The following is a 22,722-nucleotide window of genomic DNA, read 5'->3' as shown; positions in this document are numbered from 1 at the left end:
GTGGCAAAGCATTTACATTTTTGTCCTGAATACAAAGTGTTATGTTTGGGGCAAAACCAATACAACACGTTACTGAGTACCACCATTAATATTTTCAAGTATAGTGGTGGCTGCATCATGTTATGGGTACGCTTGTAATCGTTAAGGACTGGGGAGTTTTTCAGGATAAAAAAAGAAACGGAATTGAGCTAAGCACAGGCAAAATCCTAGAGGAAACCTGGTTCAGTCTGCTTTCCAGGAGACACTGTGAGATGAATTCGCCTTTCAGCAGTACAATAACCTAAAACACAAGACCCAATCTACACTGGAGTTGCTTACCAAGAAGACGGTGAATGTTCCTGAGTGGCCGAGTTACAATCTACTTGAAAATCTAAGGCTTGACCTGAAAATGTTTGTCTAGCAATGATCAACAACCAATTTGACAGCACTTGAAGAATGTAAAATAAAAATAAAAAATAATGGGCAAGTGTTTCACAATCCAGGTGTGGAAAGCTCTTAGAGACTGACCCAGACAGACTCACCGGTGTAATCGCTGCCAAATGTGCTTCTACAAAGTATTGACTCATGGCTCACATCAACAGCATAATCCCAGAAACCCTAGACCCACTCCAATTTGCATACCGCCCCAACAGATCCACAGATGATGCAATCTCTATCGCACTCCACACTGCCCTTTCCCACCTGGACAAGAGGAACACCTACGTGAGAATGCTATTCATTGACTACAGCTCAGCATTCAACACCATAGTGCCCTCTAAGCTCATCACTAAGCTAAGGATCCTGGGACTAAACACCTCCCTCTGCAACTGGATCCTGGACTTCCTGACGGGCCGCCCCCAGGTGGTAAGGGTAGGTAACAACACATCTGCCACACTGATCCTCAACACGGGGGCCCCTCAGGGGTGCGTGCTCAGTCCCCTCCTGTACTCTCTGTTCACCCATGACTGCATGGCCAGGCACGACTCCAACACCATCATTAAGTTTGCCGACGACACAACAGTGGTAGGCCTGATCACCGACAACGATGAGACAGCCTATAGGGAGGAGGTCAGAGATCTGGCCGTGTGGTGCCAGGACAACAACCTCTCCCTCAACGTGACCAAGACAAAGGAGATGATTGTGGACTACAGGAAAAAAAAGAGGACTGAGCACGCCCCCATTCTCATCGACGGGGCTGTAGTGGAACAGGTTGAGAGCTTCAAGTTCCTTGGTGTCCACATCACCAACGAACTATCATGGTCCAAACACACCAAGACAGTCGTGAAGAGGGCATGACAAAGCCTATTCCCCCTCAGGAGACTAAAAAGATTTGGCATGGGTCCTCAGATCCTCAAAAAATTCTACAGCTGCACCATCGAGAGCATCCTGACTGGTTGCATCACCGCCTGGTATGGCAACTGCTTGGCCTCCGACCGCAAGGCACTACAGAGGGTAGTGCGTACGGCCCAGTACATCACTGGGGCAAAGCTTCCTGCCATCCAGGACCTCTATACCAGGCGGTGTCAGAGGAAGGCCCTCAAAATTGTCAAAGACTCCAGCCACCCCAGTCATAGACTGTTCTCTCTGCTACCGCACGGCAAGCGGTACTGGAGTGCCAAGTCTAGGTCCAAAAGACTTCTCAACAGCTTCTACCCCCAAGCCATAAGACTCCTGAACAGCTAATCATGGCTACCCGGACTATTTGCACTGCCCCCCCACCCCATCCTTTTTACGCTGCTGCTACTCTGTTAAGTATTTATGCATAGTCACTTTAACTCTACCCACATGTACATATTACCTCAACTACCTCAACTAGCCGGTGCCCCCGCACATTGACTCTGCAACGGTACCCCCCTGTATATATAGCCTCCCTACTGTCACTTTATTTTACTTCTGCTCTTTTTTTCTCAACACTTTTTTTGTTGTTGTTTTATTTTTACTTTTTTTGTTTAAAATAAATGCACTGTTGGTTAAGGGCTGTAAGTAAGCATTTCACTGTAATGTCTGCACCTGTTGTATTCGGCGCATGTGACCAATAAAATTTGATTTGATTTGATTTGATTTGAATACTTATGTAAATTAGATCTTTCTGTATTTCATTTTCAATACATTTGCAAAAATTTCTAAAAACTTGTTTTCACTTTGTCATTATGCGGTATGTGTAGATGGGTGAGAAAAACTATATATTTCATCAATTTTTAATTCAGGCTTCAACACAACAACATGTGGAATAAGTCAAGGGTTATGAACACTTTCTGAAGGCACTGTATGTCATGGAAAGAGCAGGAGTTCATAATGTTTTGTACACTCAGTGTATAAATTATATTCTTCAAGAATCAATAGGTACATATCATTAATTTCAAAGTCCAAAAATGGATGTAGCAATTACATATTTTCTATGGATGTAGCAGATTACCCCTTTAAGATAAGTGCACTAACGGTAAATCGCTCTGGATAAGATAATCTGCTAAATGAATAAAATGTTATGTAAATGTAATACCCAGTGCCATTTCTTGAAAGTGATGAGATTCAATCCATTCACATTTGCTATGGTATGCATGCCCTAATGAATACGACCCTGATAACCATATAATACTCTTGCAAACATTCATAGTGTAAAACAACAGACTGTCTGAATCAACCCAACTGAAACAAATTCCCAGGGCAATCAATGCCAAAATGCCTGTGCCTCAACTATGTTACGCTTATGCCTCCTGGTGGCTTGAATTGGAGGTGAAATAGGACTGAACTTGTGACATTGAGAAATGAAAAACACAAATTAATATTTATCATACCCCAAGAATTCCAACATATTGCACAAAATAATATTTCCCACTAATAATATTACTTTTTTTCCCAATAAACTGTAGCTTGGTCATTCTCACGAAACTGACCAAAAAACTGTTAACTGTCATTTTCCACTAAATTTCCTCTTGGATCACTGAGGTTAGGATCTGTACTTACAGTGCCTTCAGAAAGTATTCATACCCCTTGACTTATTCCACATTTTATTGTGTTACAGCCTGAATTAAAAAAGATTACATTGAAAACATGTTTGTAGAATTGTTTCACATTTATTGAAAATGAAATACCGAAATATCTAATTTACCCTTGAGTCAATACTTTGTAGAAGCACCTTTGGCAGCGTTGACAGCTGTGAGTCTTTCTGGGTAAGTCTCATAGCGCTTTCCACACCTGGATTGTTCAACATTTACCCATTATTCTTTAAAAAAGTATTCATGCTCTGTCAAATTGGTTGTTGATCATTGCTAGACATTGAGACAGCCATTTTCAGGTCTTGCCATAGATTTTCAAGTAGATTTAAGTCAAAACTGTCACTCGGCCACTCAGGAACATTCACTGTCTTCTTGGTAAGCTACTCCAGTGTAGATTTGGCTTTGTGTTTTAGGTTATTGTCCTACTGAAAGGTGAATTCATCTCCCAGTGTCTCCTGGAAAGCAGACTGAACCAGGTTTCCTCTAGGATTTTGCCATTCCGTTTCTTTTTTATCCTGAAGAACTCCCCAGTCCTTAACGATTACAAGCATATCCACAACATGATGCAGCCACCACTATGCTTGAAAATATGAATGGTGGTACTCAGTAATGTGTTGTATTGGTTTTGCCCCAAACATAACACTTTGTATTCAGGACAAAAATTTACTGCTTTGTCACGTCTTTTTGCAGTATTACTTTAGTGCCTTGCAAACAGGATACATGTTTTGGAATATTTTTATTCTGTACAGGCTTCCTTCTTTTCACTGTCATTTGGGTTAGTATTGTGGAGTAACTACAATGTTGTTGATCCATCCTCAGTGTTCTCCTATCACAGCCATCAAACTCTGTAACTGTTTTGAAGTCACCATTGGCCTCATGGTAAAATCCCTGAGCGGTTTCCTTCCTCTCTGGCAACTGAGTCAGGAAGGAAGCCTGTTTCTTTGTAGTGACTGGGTGTGTTGATACACCATCCAAAGTGTAATTTATAACTTCACCATGCTCAAAGGGATATTTAATGTCTTTTTTTTTTTTTTTTTTACCCATTTACCAATAGGTGCCCTTCTTTGCGAGGCATTGTGTTCTATGTTTGAAATTCACTGCTCGATTGAGGGACCTTACAGATAATTGTATGTGTTGGGTACAGAGATGAGGTAGTCATTCAAAAATCATGTTATCAAGTCCCCTGTTCAGTTGGTAGAGCAGTTGGTAGAGCATGGCGCTTGCAATGCCAGGGTTGTGGGTTCGTTTCCCACGGGGGGCCAGTATGAAAGAATGTATGCACTCTGGATAAGAGCGTCTGCTAAATGACAAAATATATATATATATATATATTTAAACACTATTATTGCACACAGAATGAGTCCATGCAACTTATTATGTGACTTGTTAAGCACATTTGTATTCCTTAACTTAAAATGTTAACTTATTTAGGCTTGCCATAAAAAAGGGGTTGAATACCTATTGACTCAAGACATTTCAGCTTTTCATTTGTAATTCATTTGTAAAAAACAAAAAAACATAATTCCACTTTGAAATTATGGGGTATTGTGTGAAGGGCAGTGACAAAACATCTCAATTTTTTTCCATTTTAAATTCAGACTGTAACACAAGAAAATGTGGAAAAAGTCAAGGGGTGTGAATACTTTCTGAGGGCACTGTATCTATTTCATAATTATTATTATGTTTTTTAAAATCAGATATTGTGCATTTTACCACAATTTCCACAAAATTCTCATTACTGTAACAGTCCAAAAAAGTAATAAACCAATACATTTATTATATATTTTTCACATTTCTCCCCAAATGAAAAAGCCTGAGTTAAACATAACACTGAAAATAATATTTCAAATGAAATTATAAAATAATTATATCTAACTTTTTGCCAATTTGAGCGTTTTAGCCATTTTGGTAATGAGAAGGTCAAGTGAGGTAAAGCGGGTGTTTGAGAATAAGAACCTAATTCTGAAGGCTTTAAATGAATAAATTAACTTTACCTCTACTACTCCTCTAGATTATGCATCATGGGTTAATAATACTGATTGGAGTTTTACACGAACTTGAAAAAGTGTTACAGTACCTAATAAATATGATAGTTTAATGTAAATTTCAACTAGCATTCCATTTTTATGATTGATGGACAAACTACAGCAACATATTTTGTGTTTTATTCAAATAAGTTTGGTTTTTCTAAAGTAAAATTGTATACAATGTGGGCCTGAGAATCTAATCTGCATGCATTTCGGTAATGAGAATTTGGTATGTACATTTTCAAAATCCTGGCGAAAATTACAAATGTATTTAAAATAAGACACTTTGCCAAAAACGAGACATCTTAGTCCTCAGAATGATAGTTGATTTTTGCAGATGCATCATGGTTTTGTAACTCAATTTGCTACAGGCATGTTTAAAACTGGTTTCATGAGAATCACCCAGTTGCTGTTTTGTTCGGTGAAAGGTTACAATCTAGGCGCTCTGGAACGCACACTCGGACTGGGATTGGGACCTGCCCCGTTTGTTTTGACGTCTCGCTGGAGAAAGGAAGTGGCTGGCAGCAGTTGACATATCGGCAGTACGTTTGAGCGGCCGGACGTGGTTGGAGTTGTTCCGCTGAAGCAACAAAAGCAATGAAAACGAATTCGTAGGCACGCTATGTTGCACTGGCCTGTTGCAGGAAAGCCTTTATTGAATATCTCAGCAACTGTGTTTCCATTGAATGTAGAAGACTACTAAGTAGGAACGTGGGCCTGAAGAAAATGCTGTCCTCCTGGCTAATATACATATTTGTATCTTTCTTGGTCTGTGATGGAGTTGTAGCACAAGTGGAAAGTAAGTCATGTTATGCTTTTGTTTTCAAATAAAATTGGCATTAGATTAACTTGAATAACTTTTAGATTACGTCAAGGCTGCTGGCTGAAAGCCAATCAAACTCTAGCTAGCGTCTTATTGTTTTAAATGAAGAACATACATTGCGTCTTCTTTGAATCAGAGATATCCACTCCACTAACTTTATGAATTGTTAACCATTCCTATTTTGGGGATGTTACCTATTGTTGTAGTTAGTCTTCACATTCAGAGGCTGGAGAAGTATGAACCACTCTCAAATTCATAGATGGAACTGTGGATGCACGGGCTGATAGTCCATGTCATGGACTAACTAGTTGTATTTTGAAATGGCATAGTGTTTTTTGTTTTTTTACAACGACTCAAATGTCAACAAAAACATAAACAGTGGAGTAAAACATCCTTATATTTTGGGTTATGATGAGGTGAAGACAGTTGTACTAGTTGCTGGAAAAGTGGAAGAAAAATATTCAATATGTCTTCAACAGTAAAATAGTTATGTGGAATTAGTCTGGGATTTCAAAATATTATTGTTCATGGTAAAAAATAAAATAAGCATTATCTCACGCTCAATTTCATACCCAGGTTGTATAGGCTATGTATATGCTACACTAAACATAGGATAAAATGCTGATTGTATACACCCACCCTTGAAATGCCAAGATGCACAGCATTCAAAAATAGATTTTCCTCTCATGGAATGTAATTCCTTTACTGCTACATATAATTGAAATGTAGGTCTATTTGCACTGCAAGGCATCTTCGGATTGGCCCTAGTGAACAGGTTGGATGCCATTGACAGATTTAATGCTTGAGAAAGAAGTAGGCATTAGGAATTGGCTGCTTAATCCCCCCCTCATCACATGTTAAACGAAAGGAAAAGAACCCTCCATGGCAGTCATGCTTCTTTTTCAGTCTAACCTTTAAAATCGGTCACGATGAGAATACAGTTGACAATGACGTAGCGAGTTCTGGGCGTACTCTGCCCATGGAAGTAATCGTGCCCACTCACCCTGCCGGTCCTGACAGTGACTCCTCAGGAACCTCCCCAGCTACTGGTTCATCCTCACCACCTGCCCGTTGGACTGAGGCTGGTACCTGCAAGTGAGGCTGACCGTGACCCTGAGCATCTACATGAAGGCCCTCCATACTCGTGATGTGAATTTGGGGCCACGATCGAAGACGATGTCCTCCGGAAGGCCATAATGCCAGAAGACCTGCTGGAAGAGTGCCTCAGCGACCTGGAGAGCAGTGGGGAGACCAGGAAGAGGATAGAAAATCTATCCACTACCACCAAAATGGTGGTGAAACCGTCAGAGGAGGGGAGATCGGTTACAAAGTCAATGGATAGATGTGACCAGGGTCGCTGAGGCACGGGAAGCGGCAGGAGCTTCCCTGCTGGAGCGTTCCGGGGGTACATGGTTTGAGCACATATGGAACAGGAGTTGACATAGCGAGTGACGTCCTGCGCTAAGGTGGGCCACCGGTATTTCCCAGAGATAGTGTGAGAAATACCTGGATGTCCAGCGATGACAGCTGTGTGCGCCCAGGTCAGCAGCCGATCCCTTATCCCTGTGGGAACGTAAATGCGCTCCAGGGGACAATTAGTGGGTGCGGGCTCCCTCTCCAGAGCCTGGCGGATGTCCGCATCAACGTCCCAGACCACAGGAGCTACGACTCGGGAGGATGGAATTATGGGCGCATTCTGGGCAGGACCCACCCCCGTAGAGACGGGACAGAGCATCAGCCTTGGTGTTCCTAGAACCTGGGTGATAGGTCAGCGTGAAGTCAAACCTCGTGAAGAAAAGGGCCCACCTTGCTTGGCGCGGATTCAGCCTCCTCGCTGTCCGTATGTACTCCAGGTTCCGATGGTCGGTGAGAATGACGAATGGTTCCTTGGTGCCCTCCAGCCAGTGTCTCCACTCCTCTAATGCCACTCCTCTAATGCCAACTACGATGTCGTATTTCCTCTCCGCAGGGGACAGTTTCTTAGAGTAAAACGCACACGGGTACAACTTCTGTGGTTACCCTGTCGTTGAGACAGAACTGCCCCCACGCCTACCTCTGAAGCGTCCACCTCCACCACAAAGGATGTCGTGGGATCTGGGTGTTTGAGTACTGGGGTAGAGGTGAAACGTCCTTTGAGTAGACAGAAGGCCTCGGCTGCTGGGCTCCACACCAACCTACGGGGCCCTCCTTTAAGGAGGTGAGAGGAGCGGTGACAGAGCTGAAGTTCCTGATGAAGCGGCGGTAGAAGTTGGCAAACCCCAAAGACCGTTGTAACCCCTTTATGGTAGTTGGAACTGGCCTTCACCTGACTGCATCTACCTTCTTGTCGTCACACCCTGCAGGCTGATTTGGTAGCCTAAGAAGGAGACTGTCCTCTGGTGAAATTGGCACTTCTCAGCCTTGACGAATAGGTGATTGGCGAGGAGGCGTTCCAGGACTGCTCGAACGTGAATGATGTGATCCTCCAGGGTAGCCGAGTAGATCAGGATGTCATCGATATACACGACCACCTGGCGGCCGAGCATGTCCCTGAACACCTCATTAACAAATGCCTGGAACACTGACTGAGCATTGGCTAAGCCATTTGGCATCACCAGACATCGTGCTAAATGCAGTCTTCCACTCATCCCCCTCCCGGATGCGGATGAGATTGTATGCACTCCGCAGGTCCAGTTTGGTAAAGAACCTGGGCCCCGCGGAGCTGCTCGATGGCTGACGGCACCAATGGAAGAGGGTACCGATACTTGGTGGTGATTTCGTTGAATCCTCTGTAGTCAATGCAGGGATGTAACCCTCCATCCTTCTTGGCCACGAAGAAGAAACCAGCCGACGCAGGGGAAGTGGACGTGCGAATGAAACCTTGTTGGAGCGCCTCTTGGATGTACTCCTCCATGGCCTGGGTCTCAGCCACCGACAGAGGGTAGATGCATCTGCGCGGAGGCGCAGAACCTGAAAGCAGGTCGATGGTACAGTCCCAGGGGCGATGAGGAGGAAGACAGGTGGCGCGGGTCTTGGAGAATACCTCCCGCTGGTCCTGGTATACCTCCGGGATGTTGGGCACAGGACTCTCAACCGACTTGGAACCACAGGGGACAGGGAAGCAGGTCCTCCGGCATTCGGGTGACCAGTCTATAATTCTCATTCTCGACCATGAGATGGTAGGGTTGTGGCGTTGAAGCCAAGGGAGGCCGGTGAGGGTGAGGGTGAGTGGTTGAGTGGTTGAGTGATGTGGGTGATTGTTCCGGGTCCTAAAGGCCGACTATCCAGGGCTTGAACCGGAAAAGGAGAGGAGAGCGGGTATGAGTTGATGTTAAGAGAGGAGGCAAAGGTATGGTTAATAAAGTTCCCTGTGGCACCGGAATCCACAAACGCTGTAGACACAGTACATGAGGGACAGTCAGATAGTGTAATGGACACCAAAAAGAGCCTAGTAGACAGTGATGAAGATGGAATACTCACTCCTGCCCTAGGGGGTGGAAGATCACGTGACTGTCCCTCTGCTCTTGTGGATCCTGGATTCGGACATGCCAGACACCTCTGGAGCTTGTGCCCGCCTTGTTCATAGTACAGACAGAGCCCCAGCTGTATCCGTCTGCGGCGCTCTGCCGCGGGGAGACGAGTGACCCCTACCTCCATGGGTTCAGACTCTGATCCCGAGTGTTCACTGAGGGAGGGAGAGAAGCGATGAGAGTACCGGCGCTCCCGAAGTAGGTTATCCAGACGGATGGCCATCGCAATGAGTGCTTCCACGGTGAGGTTGTCGTCTCGACAAGCCAGTTCCATCTGGACCTCTTCACACAAACCTCTTCTAAATAGCGTACGAAGCACCGGCTCATTCCATCCACTGGATGCTGCTACTGTCCGAAAGGTGAGCGCGTACTCAGCAGCTGTCTGGTTCCCCTGCCATAATTGCAGTAGCCGCTCACCTCCCTCTCTGCCCTCCGGGGGATGATCAAAAATACATTTAAACAGAGCCATGTACCCCTCATAAGAATCAAGCTCCTCCTCTCCTCTCTCCCAGACGGCCGTAGCCCATTTCAACGCCCGCCCAGTCAGCAAAGAATTCACCGTGGCAACCTTGGACCTCTCGGTGGTGGGAGCTCCCCTCTGATGTGTAAAATAGAGGGAGCACTGAAGTAGGAAGCCACGGCATTTGGATGGTGTACCGTCATATTTATCCCGGGAGGGATAAATGGGCATCGCTGACCTGAGCGGGTTGCTGAATGGGCTGATGTGCTGGCTCGCTGGGTCGGCTGGTTGTAGAGGATCCTCTGCTGGATGAAGGCAACGCCTCCTGGGTGTGTTCGAGACGTTGCACACTGAAGAACCTCCTCCATAGCCGATCCCAGTTGTGCCAGCTGGTCATGGTGTTGACGTAGAAGATAACCCTGTTCATCGACCGTCTGAGAGATATTCGAATTTCCTACTGCTTCCATGGTTAGTCGGTATTCTGTAGCAATGACGCTGTGAGTCGAGAAGCAGGTGCAGGTGAAACGTTTAATAAAACAACAAACATGAAACGAGACAGCGTAACAGTGGCGATATAGCATGGACACAAGAACAATACCGACTAAGGACTAAACGTAAGGGAGGGACATATAAAGGGGAGGTAATAAGGAAGGTAATGGTGTCCAGGTGTGAATCACAATGATCTGCAGGTGCGCGTAATGATGGATGCCAGGTGTGCGTAATGAAGAATCCCAGGACCGGTGGTTAGTATTCCGGCGACGTCGCACGCCGGAGGGGAGGAGCAGGAGTAGACGTGACATCATGTGTTTGAATATTCAACAGCGAGAGAAAAGAGACCGGTGAGAAAGACAGGTGACAATTCAGGAGGTATGGACAGACAGAGAGACCAGAAAAGTAGACAAAAAGGCTGTACAAAGGAAGGTGAGCAAGAGAGTAGAAAGTGAAAAAGCCAAGTGTAATACACAAGCAGTGAGAACAACCAGTAGCCTATTTGGAGATTAGCTAAGCAGTGTCACAATAGTTACAATACAATAGTTGTTTTGTGTGAGGATCTGGCCTGGCTTGTTTTTGGTATATGTTGTGGATTGAAGGTGTCAATTCTCAGAGGTACATACAATAGGCCCACATCCTGGATGATGTTTTCACAACCACAGGTGTAACCACATTGTCACGGGTCCCTGTGCGAGATTTATCAGTGGGCCCTCAACAGAAATCAGAACAGCAGAACTGGAAAGACATTCACACTTACGGCTGGCCAACTCATAAAACATTTTAGAAAAAGGCTGTGCTGTTATCCTTGCAAGGTGAGGTATTGAATGGTATTTAAATATTTTTTACCCCTACCTTTTTGAGAAAAAAAGTATTACTCTTTCTCTGAGCAATTGTATTAGTATAAAATAATATAATTTCAAAAAAAATTGAGCATAAAATATAGCTCAGTATTCGGACCCCACTGTATATAAATTAACCTAGTAACAGGTTGTGGATAGCCTAGGATGATAAAGGTGGCATTCTATGACGGTGCCACGTTGAAAGTCACTGAGCTCTTCAGTAAGTCCATTCTACTGCCAATGTTTGTCTATGGAGATTGCATGGCTGTGTGCTCGATTTTATACACCTGTCAGCACGGGTGTGGCTGAAATAGCCGAATCCACACATTTTAAGAGGCGTCCACATACTTTTGTATATATAGTGTATGTCATATCACCAATATAAAGTTTTGTTTTGTTGCTACAGCATCATGCTGTGGTAGTAGCAATGTTCACCATCTTTCTTTCCAGAGCCATAGTGAAATGAAGAATGGGACCATCCTTCGATTAGCCGTATCTCCTGTGAGACACTTTCTCTTCTTGTACATGCAGTTACTTTAAATTTCTTCAAGTAAATGACCAGTATTTCTTAGGTAAATTTTATTAACTCTATATAATGACTGCATTGCTGAAAAGCTCATAGTTTCACCAATGATAAACAGGGAGAGGCTATACAGACACGCCTTGTACCCAAAATTGATAACGTATGTCGGGCAGCGAGAGTTGAGTGGGTGGATTCGGTTCAGTCAGTCGTCCTGATGAGCCCTCCCCAGCTAACTAGTTTATGCTTTTGGCTAGAAACTTCAGTGAGAATGTGAAACTTGTCTGCCGAAGTTGGGACTTGGGAGTGTTAAGAATCATTCCGTTTTGACCGGACTACAAAATCAACAAATGTGCTTTAGCTACCTGTCACCCTGGCCTGATATTAGCTACTCTATAGCTACTTCCCTCAAAGTGAGTTACTGCAGGACAGCCAGAAGGTAGGGAATTGCCCCGTGTAGCTCAGTTGGTAGAGCATGGCGTTTGCAATGCCAGGGTTGTGGGTTCGATTCCCACGGGGGGCCAGTATGGAAATGTATGCGCTCACTAACTGTAAGTCGCTCTGGATAAGAGCGTCTGCTAAATGACTAAAATGTAAATGTAAATAATGCTGTAACATCTATTTCCTCTCTCAGATCGCGTGGTTTTCCTGTTTAACACCTTTCAGAACGTGAGTATGAATGAGAACGAGACGGTGCAGGCAGTGGTCTCCAGAATCCCCCCTGAAGTGGCCTTCATCACCCTCCAGTTCCACACACAGCACAGCAATGCTACGCTGTCCTACAACAAGGTAAGACACTGGCTCGCGTACAAACACACATGCTCACAGTAAAATAGATTTATGTAATAGTCTAATTCAGGTCAGTGTTCATTCATTCAATATTGCCTATTACCATATCAAACACATGCGTACATACGAAAAAACGCACACACACACACACGATTGGCACTGATTGGTCCGCTGACTTTTGGAGGGAAGTCAGATGATGTGCAACCAGACTGGTTGCACATCATGGGAGGAAGGCGGGGCATGAGGCAAGGGTAAGATGGGTTGACCAATCCTGGCCTTGGTCCCAGAGAACCTAAGGGTTGGGTGAAGAAACAATCGCCTATTTCCCTATCACACACACAAACCCCTTCTACTGACCCACTTGTGGTGGAGTCTTGTGAGATTTGCAGACACTCTGACTGAGTAGAGCTGTCATGTGTTGGGCTGATCACAAGCTCTTTGGTCTTGACGGAAACCTGTGTGAATGCCTTTCCCTCTTACAACTGAAAACACTTTGAACTAGCTCAAAGTAGTCCTAAATTAAAGTAGTCCTAAATTAAAGTAGTCCTAAATCAAAGTAGTCCTAACTCATAGTGGGAATAGGCTAAAGCAGTAAACATGCTCTGACTGTAGTGAAGTCAACATGAAAACTGGCCCCAACTGTGGCCCTGTTTAGCTCAGTTGGTAGAGCATGGCGCTTGCAACGCCAGGGTTGTGGGTTCGATTCCCACGGGGGGCCAGTAGGAAAATGTATGCACTCACTAACTGTAAGTCGCTCTGGATAAGAGCGTCTGCTAAAAAAGGGCAAATGTACCAAACACGGCATAGACAGTTAATGAGTGTCAGCTGGAAGTGAATATCACCACAAGTCGTTCTTTCTCCACTGTCTAAACCATCTGGCAGGTATAGCCTACAGCTATGTGAGAACAGATGGTCAGCCGGGCGACTGTGCACGTTTCAGTAGTACTTTACATTACAATACGGAGGAATAAAGCAGTAATAGCATGGTGGTAGTATGGTAATTACTACGTTAGAGTTACTCACAATGGAGACATTATTTGCCAGGATACGGAGAAAATTGAGAGTAACTGAAACCTTCAGGCAAATCAGTGCATTCAGTGCATTGTAATCAACTAAAGATTGACTTAGAGCTTTAGAACATGGATCTTCATGGGATTTCAGGCTTTGTTTTTGTGACCGATTTGGATAGATTAGGGATGTGTTGTTGGCTGACTATTTGAGTGATTTTCTGGTTGTCTGGTTGACTGACAGCTGCATTCCTTCCTACTTTGGGCAGATGCCAGGGCTGGGCCTCTCTCTAACAGCGGTGGACTCAGGCCTTCTCTCACCCCTGATCCCCGGTCAGACCACGCTCTCCTGGTTCCTGCTGGCCGCTGATGGGGACTCTGTGTCCGGCACAGGGGTTATCCTCCCCTACACCAGCTCTGGTATGTATGCCCTTCCATCATCCATCTCCGCTTCCCAAAATAATACACCAATTCCTCTACAGTTTTAGGTGACCTCCCACTACCTGTCAAGGGGCTATGTTACCTTACATCACTGTTAGCATTCCAGGATATTTTACCTCTCACTACTCACCCTCAATCCACCATTGTTTTAACCACTCCATATACCATATTAAAGCAATAGCAAGTGTGTCTAGTAGACCTAGAGTCCGTTTCAAACGAACCCCAAAACAAGAATGTCAGTTGGATTACTGAACAAAACAAATAGAAAGTCAACTGAGGACAAACTTCAAAGCTGTTTTGCCTTCCACCAAACTGATTGTATCTGTGTAGAGTAATCTGCACTCTACAACTTCTCTAAAGTCACCAGTAGGCCATCTGCATAGACCAATGGTACTAACTCAGTCTACTACTGCTACTACTGCACTGTTAATGGACTTCAAGAAAAAACAATGACTTGATTGGCTGGTTTTAATTAGATGTGTTTTCTCTCTCTCTGCAGACCCAGTCCCTGGAGCTTGTAATCTGGAGTTTGACCTGGACATTGACCCAAATATATATCTCCACTACAACCTTTTTGAGACTACTATCCGCTTTGCACCTGCAAATATTGGATATTCAAGGTAACAACACACTAGAGGGTTTATGGATTTAACCACTTGGATTTAACCACTTCTGTCTCACTGCAAACACATATGAGGCAGGGCACTCTCTGCATATGTTTTGGTTTATACATTTTAAAGTTAACCCTGGTGAAAAGCCAACAATTAGTCAAAGAAATAGTCATGTGACTGAAAGACAAAGCAATCTTATGAGTGCACTATGTGCTGTCTTACATTAGTGTGTTTTTCATTGTTGTGGAAGCAGAGTAAGAAATGTCTTAATGGCAGGGCTCTGGCTAGGAATGTGCTTTAGTGGAGAAAAGAGCTTTACCCACAAGTGGCGAGGTACACTGAGTGGAACCCAACCTCTTCAGCATTTTGGGATAGGGAAATCATTGATATTTCTTTATGGAAATAAATAAAATACTTTGTTGCTATTAATCAGGCTATGGTGAGATGATGATCATAGGAGTTGCCAATATGGCACAAACCGATCTAGTGACCAGGCTATGGGAAGTGCTGTCTTTTAGTATTTCCACATACAGTACCTACTCGCATTACGTGGACCACAGAGAGGAAACACACGCACTTCTGTCAGGCCCAAGCAGACTGCAGAGAGGAAGCACACACACACACAATCTTCCTGTTGTGCATCAAGCAGCTTCAATGTTACATTGGCCTGTGGTCTGTTGACAGAACTGTATCTGAATTTACCTAGAAGAAAAAGAAACTAAGATTTCGAATAGCAGTGATTCAAAAAGCAAAAGACCAAAGAGGTCTGGGGAGGTCTGTGGCGAAACCAAAAAGAGTCACAAAGATTTTGAAAGATTTTGAATAAGATAAAAGTGATGGAGACACTTGTTTTGCGTAGTCTCTAAATTGTAATTGAGACTACTGCCCTTTCTGTTGCATTTTCATATTGCTGTATTATTATAATTATTTGTGACGGCTCTTCTGAGCCATCTTATTTAATTGTGAAAAATATTTTAATTTTTTAAAAGTAAAATAATCTACAACATTTCTGTTTAAAGCTAGAATCCTTAATGGTGAAACAGCCATGTCCGTTTAGGATATTACAACAACAAAGAAGTTACTGTAAACAACGAACACTGTTTTCCCCTCTGACATCATTGCACACGCGATAGAACAGCAGAATATGTACAGCAATTATTTTTACCATGCTGCCGGACGCTTCTCTGCTCTGTTTTCATCAACTAAACAATAACAAAGTCACTGGGGCGAACAGTGGCGCAGTTTCCCCAAATGCGCATTCGTACTTTAAAGCAAACTTTCAGAATCCATTGTGAACTGACCTCTGTTGGCACCTCCTCAGAGGCTCCAATCCGCCCGCCTGTGACACTGAAGTGGGTGAAAACACTCGCTGGCGCCTGAGGTACGACATCTACCAGTACTTCCTGCCTGAGAGCGACCTATCAGAGCAGAGCCTCATCACCAGCATCCAGAGTGTGGCCAACGTCCAGACCATGACAGAGCATGGGAAAAGGGTGAGCTGATGACAGCGTGAATGTAGTGCAAAATGGATATGTATAAAAATACAGATTGGGATCGTAGACTGTAAACTTGCTGGTTGTGGTGTAATGGTATGGTGAGCTTTTCTCCTTTTTTTTCTCCCTGTAGCTCATGACACTTTCGTCCAATGATAAGACGGAGGTAGTGTTTAGCTCCATCCCGGGCCAGGGTGTAATCTACTCCGTCATAGTCAGAGACCCAGTGATTAACACCTCTTCCTCGTATATCCCTGTCCACACCTACGCCTGCAGCTTCGCCTCCACCCTGGATGGCTGCGACACTCTGGGTAAGTGGGACAACCAGCACAGGGCCAAAAAGGTATTTTTGCAGGGAAACATCAGTCAATATACACTACATGACCAAAAGTATGTGGACACCTGCTCGTTGAACATCTCATTCCAAAATCATGGGCATTAATATGGAGTTAGTCCCCCCTTTGCTGCTATAACAGCCTCCACTCTTCTGGGAAGGCTTTCCACTAGATGTTGGAACATTGCTGCGGTTACTTGCTTCCATTCAGCCACAAGAGCATTAGTGAGGTCGGGCACTGATGTTTGGAGATTAGGCATGGCTCGCAGTCAGCATACCAATTTATCCTAAAGGTGTTTGATGGGGTTGAGGTCAGGGCTCTGTGCAGGCCAGTCAAGTTCTTCCACACCGATCTCGACAAACCATTTCTGTATGGACCTCGCTTTGTGCATGGGGGCATTGTCATGCTGAAACAGGAAAGGCCTTCCCCAAACTGTTGCCACAAAGTTGGAAGCACAGAATCGTCTAGAATGTCATTGTATGCTGTAGCGTTAAGATTTCCCTTCACTGGAACTAAGGGGCCTAGCCCAAACCATGAAAAACAGCCCCAGACCATTATTCCTCGATTCGCCAAACCCAGATTCGTCCGTCGGACTGCCAGATAGCGAAGTGTGATTCATCACTCCAGAAAACGCGTTTCCACTGCTCTGGAGTCCAATGGCGGCGAGCTTTACACCACTCCAGCCGACGCTTGGCATTGCACATGGTGAACTTAGGCTTGTGTGCGGCTGCTCGGCCATGGAAACCCATTTCATGAAGCTCCCGACGAACAGTTATTGTGCTGACGTTGCTTCCAGAGGCAGTTTGGAACTCAGTAGTGAGTGTTGCAACTGAGGACAGACGATTTTTACGCGCTTCAGCGCTCGGTGGTCCCGTTCTGTGAGCTTGTGTGGCCTACCACTTTGCGTCTGAGCCGTTGTTGCTCCTAGACGTTTCTACTTAACAATAACAGCACTTACAGTTGACTGGGGCAGCTCTAGCAGGGCAGAAATTTGACGAACTGACTTGTTGGAAAGGTGGCATCCTATGACGGTGCCATGTTGAAAGTCACAAGCTCTTCAGTAAGGCCATTCTACTGTGAATGTTTGTCTATGGAGATTGCATGGCTGTGTGCTCGATTTAATACACCTGTCAGCAACGGGTGTGGCTGAAATAGCCAAATCCACTAATTTGAAGGGGTCCACATACTTTTGTATATATAGTGTGTCTATAATGGAGACATATCTGAGTATTCCTGTCTGATTTCCTGGGACCTTATTCAACTAAACTTTCTGTTGAGTGGAAGGAGAGTATAATGTCATTCTACACAGAAGACATTTACTGTACTGCAATCGTTCTGGCTGAGACCTTCAGGGCTATTTGCGTGGAAATCTTCTGGAATGCACCTTGAAGGACAGTGTGCATTTCAGACCAGGGAAGATCAACACCAGTCCCCTAGGAATATGTTGTCAGCTGATTTCAGTCTCTATTTTGATTAGCAGCTGACTTATGAACCCATATGTCAACTCTAATCAACAGTAACAAACTGCAATGGAGCAATTTCAGAGCAGGAGGAAAAAGACAAACCGTCGACACAGGGTCTGCTGCTCTTATTAGACCAACAACAAGTTAGACCAATTATGGGGAAAGACAGAATGACTAAAGGCTGATGTACTTATTTTCTTCTAGGGAAGATATCCACAATGATCTTCTTCACCATCGTTGGTTTAGCTGGCCTCTTCGTGTGCTTCTTTGGGCACCACTTCTTCAAATGTGGTGAGTAACCAAGGGAAACAAGTGTTGACTTACCGACTTTTCCACTACACCACTGGAAGATACGTTTGGGAAGTCCAGGACTTTTCCTCCCCATAGAACACCAGTAATAAATAGCTGCTTTATCCCAGCTATTTATGGTGTGTTAAAGTCCAACTCTCATTCAAAGTTCATGCCAGCCAGCTAATGGAAATATGGGCTGGAGGTTAAAGGTCTTGTTGTAAACTGTTGCTCCCACATAATGGGCAAAAATAATTTGAAAGAAAAATTATAAATAGACTGTTCGCTGGTCATGTTTTTAGACCAGTACCAGGTTTAATCTGGGTCTGGGAAACCAGTCCTAGATGTCATGCTAGAAAATAGAGGAGTGTTTACTGTGTTGCTTTCTCATATTAAACTTTCCTCCCTTGTTCCCCTCTCTATCTTCCTCTCTCTTAGAGCTATTCTGTATGGGCTTTGGCTTCACAGCGTTTTTCTTTTTTATCCTGATCACAAGAACTACAAAACTGGACTATGACAGTAAGTTCAAGTGATTTCAAATGAAGATAAGAAGATTGTTGACATTGTCTTATCTAATGTACTTGCCTTTTTTGGCAGCCAGGTTGATAAGGATATTAATTATGTTGTTTTTTATTTGGTCATATGCTTGTTCAGTTATCTCTATACTCCCTCTGTAGTTTTTAATGCGTCTCCAAAGCATACAGTATTTTGGAATGAAATTAGCCATACAAATTGGCTTTGCTTCCAGCCAAATTGCATTAATCGGCACAGGTCTCTCATTAATGCGAATTAGATAGTCATGCCATATCAATATGATTTCCCCCAAAACATTATCCTATTTTAATTTGGAAGCTCCAGTCGGTGCCTCCTGAAAGCACAGAGTTTTTCTGTGATTCAATCAGGTCAGCTCAGTTGAAATAAACTCCTGTTGGTCTTCTTAACTGGGAAATTAAATCATATTAGACAGTGCTAAATCAGTACAGTTGTTATAGTATGGAGATAATTGATAATATGGGACATGTGCCCCACATGCAATCTAAAAGGTCTAGCAAAACATGTCACGTATGCATTTTATGCTTATGTTACAGTTTGTGTATGTTGATTTGGGTAAACCTAGAATGACTTGCATGGGTGTTCGCGCTCCCCATATGCAAGGTGATGTCAGCGTTGGCTTGTATGTGGATGCGACTATGTGTTAGTCATAGAGGATGGCGGTGAGTGTATTAATTGAGAATTACACACCCTAACCCTAACCCTAATGTGATTTGTTCAATGGTGGAGCTGATGGATGGATGCCAGAGAACTCATCCAGGACGCAATGGGAAACTTCCCCTGTGCATAGCACACAGTTCAGTGTGAAACAACACATTTCTGCATAGAACAAACATAATAATAAAATAATATGCCATTTAGCAGACGCTTTTATCCAAAGCGACTTACAGTCATGTGTGCATACATTTTTACGTATGGGTGGTCCCGGGGATCGAACCCACTACCCTGGTGTTACAAGCGCCATGCTCTACCAATTGAGCTACAGAGGACCACTTACATCTCACTGTAAAAGCACATGTTCCAGTAATTAAGTTGGAGCACGGGTTCCAACATGCTGAAGAGCACATGCTTTAGTGGAAAGACAGAACAGAAGTGTGTGTGTGTGCTTCCTCTCTGCAGTCCGTCTGACCCTGACAGCAGTGATTGGCGTAGTGGGGGGAGTTATCCTGGTGATGAGCTGGTGGCGCTTCGGCTCGGTCATGTCCTGTGTCATCGTAGTCGGTCTCATGCTGGGGTTCCTCATCTCCTCCACTGTCTTCTTCACGCCTATCGGTAAAAGAACCAAAAAAACACCTACGTCAGATTATTATTTATTTGATTTACAAGTTCAAGCAGGATAATGCTCAGTCAGACGAAAGTTGTATGACACAAAGTATTGTAACGACGTGGTAAAGAAGTTATCATCACCACTTCCTCAGGTGACATGGAGGTGTTCCGTTCGAATGTGGTGTTCTGGGTGACGTTCAGCTGCATCGTGGTCGTGGTACCGCTCTTCTTTGTGCGCTGGCCAAGAGAGGTAGGCCCTGATCCCCACCCTTCTGCACTTTCTTTACAGTGGCTGTCCAACTCTACGTCATAGTCCCCTCCCACTTTAAACTCAAGAAGGGCTTAGAACTTTCAACGCTTTGGGAGGACAAATGTGGAAATGGAGCCTCTGGGTAATATTGCTGTGTGGGTGTTGTCTTTCTGCAGGGTAACATCACTACGTGTGGTGTTGCTGGAGCCTATGCTGTGGTGCTGGCTGTGAATGCTTACATCTATACCAGCCTCTCGTACATCACTCTTAACATCCTCAAGCGCTTCCTCAACGACAACTTCAGCAAGGCCTTTACTGATGTGCCTTTCCAGGACATCGGTGAGTAAAATCTTTTCTTCCTTTTTTCCCCCCCTGATTCTGACCTTTCACCCTAACATCCTTTTTGTCCTCTCTCATTCTTGGTCTTCCAGATTTCATCATGATCACAGTGTGGGTGGTTCTGGGTGTGTCTGGTATCGTGCTACAGTTCTACCGGGAACGCACACGGGCCTTCTTCCCCCCCAGCCCTTACCTCATGTGGCTGCAAGAGCGGGAGCGCCGCAAGACCAACGTTCTGGACCCAAGCCACCACACGTCCTCACTCCCTTCCCGTTTCCTCGCCCGTGCCCGACAGTTGACTAGCCGGAGAGAGTCCGCTGGCGAGTGCACACCCCTCCTCCTTTAAACCCACCCACTCGACCCAGACCCATTTTACCCAGCCAGGTAGACCGATTCACCCCACTAGGAGGGTGCTATGGGGCATTGTCTCTGTATCTACAGTACAGGGAAAGCACCATTGCGTTGGAGCATTTTTATTCCAGATTATGGATTTTTGATTCCATTGATGATGGTAACAGTCCAGTAAGGTAGTGTTTATATGCCCGGGGCGGAACTTTGGCATGTCACTTCTGCAGAATGTGTCCCACAAAGTGCACACAGAGAATTTTCAAAGCATTGTTTTTGAGCATGATTTGTTGCACTTCCTTAGTCTTGTGGTATTTGGCTGCATGTTCTTAGAGGGTACTGAGGAAGTTGTTACCGCTGCCACTTAATATTTGTCCCCCCAGTTTTAATGGGTATGACACCACTGTCAGGGAGTTCTGGGTATGCCCATTTCAGCTCCAATGGCTATGTTGTTTTTTATGTTTTGTCAACATTTTTGTGTGCAAACTCACTTTTACACCATGTTTTATAAAACTGTATGTAGATGCCACTCTTTTTCATTTTCTTTTACAAATATGAACAATTAGATTTTTAAGAAATATGAGAGATGTTATATTGAAATATGCATGTGTTTTGGGGACCCATTTTGCGAAACGTAGTTGTTGCATCGAACACTATTACTGGTATCGGTGGGAACTTGCAGCCTAAAATGTTTGACAGCACTCTAAAATCATAAACCACAAGTGGCAGGTGTAGGTGGATCCTGGGCACTGATGTTTATAGGAAATGGTGATCTAGCCAAGCCCTTCAGGATTTCCTCCGTGTTGAGCAGTAGCAGGAAGAGGAAACGACAAGTGTCACAGCCTCTTGCTGTCAGGTGGCCTAACACTTCATTAAAGTGGGCCTGCTGTTGATGTTCCTTATTGCCAGCTTTAGTTTGGTAAAGCATTTGTGTTTCCCCTATGACAATGTCCTGCTAGCTGTTTCCATAGACTTCCAATCATTGAGCCAACGACTATCCATTTAAAAGCGTGTCTCGGCAGAAATATATTAATAAAAAAAAAATATATATATATATATATATATATTTATTTATTTTTGCAGCAGTGGCAACAATTTAGCCACCACTGCTAAATGAACATAGGCGAAACACTGATTTTAAGGTAGTCCAATATGTGTCTTGTGGGACTTTTCTTTAGGTTCTTTCTCTCTTATTACCCACCCAGTATGTGTTTTGGTTTGAAAAGCTGTCTTATTGAGGCATTAATAATGTGTACAGGAATTTGCCTGCAGAGTCACCTGAAATGGTTTATTAATGCATTCCATGACCGATGTCAGTTTTTCCTCCAAATGTTCAGTATTATTGAAGCTTGATTAAGTGGATAATTTAAGAGATTATTTTCCCTCTTGTGCTGAACAAGGTATCCTCAGATGCAGTGTAATATCCCACAAGTGATTTTGTAAATCCTCGCCATTTGCACACGACAGGATGTTTTGCTCTTTTATGATTAGCAGAATCACCTGACAGGATTCAGATTAGGATTACAATGTCAAGGATGGGAAAGAGTGAAATGCAAGTAGAAATGGCCATTTATACTTTTCTCAGTTTCCAAACCAAAACACACAGGGGTGTGAGGAGGCAAACAAAGTTATAGCCATACTGTTGAAATTCCTCACTTGGAAATGCTTCTATGCACTAAGATTACTGATGAAGCTTTCTTAAAGGTCAAGGTTGCCTTTCAGTATTTTTCACTACAGCTCTTAGGTACTTACCGTACCTTTTCATGTGCCATGTCATGTTTTAAAATGGGCTGTTTGTCTACAGTGTTTCTGTTTTGTTGTGCGAGAAATTTAGTTAATTATTTAATAAATTGTTTTTCCTAAAAATCACTTGTGTTCGTTTCTCTGCTCCTCTTGTC

The 22,722-nt window shown here is 44.0% G+C and overlaps 1 protein-coding gene across 1 annotated transcript; it reads left to right on the top strand.

Moving 5' to 3' along the window:
* Positions 1–5,530: 5,530 nt before the first annotated feature.
* On the top strand, positions 5,531–22,693 carry LOC311139889 (transmembrane 7 superfamily member 3-like). The gene is made up of 12 exons (XM_084174886.1): positions 5,531–5,801; positions 12,280–12,434; positions 13,711–13,861; positions 14,382–14,502; positions 15,815–15,986; positions 16,120–16,297; positions 17,989–18,075; positions 18,511–18,591; positions 19,744–19,896; positions 20,043–20,140; positions 20,317–20,479; positions 20,572–22,693. The coding sequence occupies exons 1-12, from the start codon at positions 5,729–5,731 to the stop codon at positions 20,823–20,825; spliced, it is 1,686 nt and encodes a 561-aa protein (XP_084031012.1). The 5' UTR covers positions 5,531–5,728; the 3' UTR covers positions 20,826–22,693.
* Positions 22,694–22,722: the final 29 nt, after the last annotated feature.

Source organism: Coregonus lavaretus (assembly GCF_964263955.1).
Source record: "Coregonus lavaretus genome assembly, chromosome: 13".
NCBI classification, from domain to species: Eukaryota; Metazoa; Chordata; class Actinopteri; order Salmoniformes; family Salmonidae; genus Coregonus; species Coregonus lavaretus.
This window is presented reverse-complemented; position numbering and strand designations above follow the sequence as displayed.

Excerpts from the sequence above, each read along its gene's own strand:
- LOC311139889 (XM_084174886.1), top strand. The coding sequence starts at position 5,729 with ATGCTGTCCTCCTGGCTAATATACATATTTGTATCTTTCTTGGTCTGT. Across the intron at positions 14,503-15,814 it reads GCAAATATTGGATATTCAAG|AGGCTCCAATCCGCCCGCCT; the intron begins GTAACAACACAC and ends GCACCTCCTCAG. Across the intron at positions 16,298-17,988 it reads GGATGGCTGCGACACTCTGG|GGAAGATATCCACAATGATC; the intron begins GTAAGTGGGACA and ends ATTTTCTTCTAG.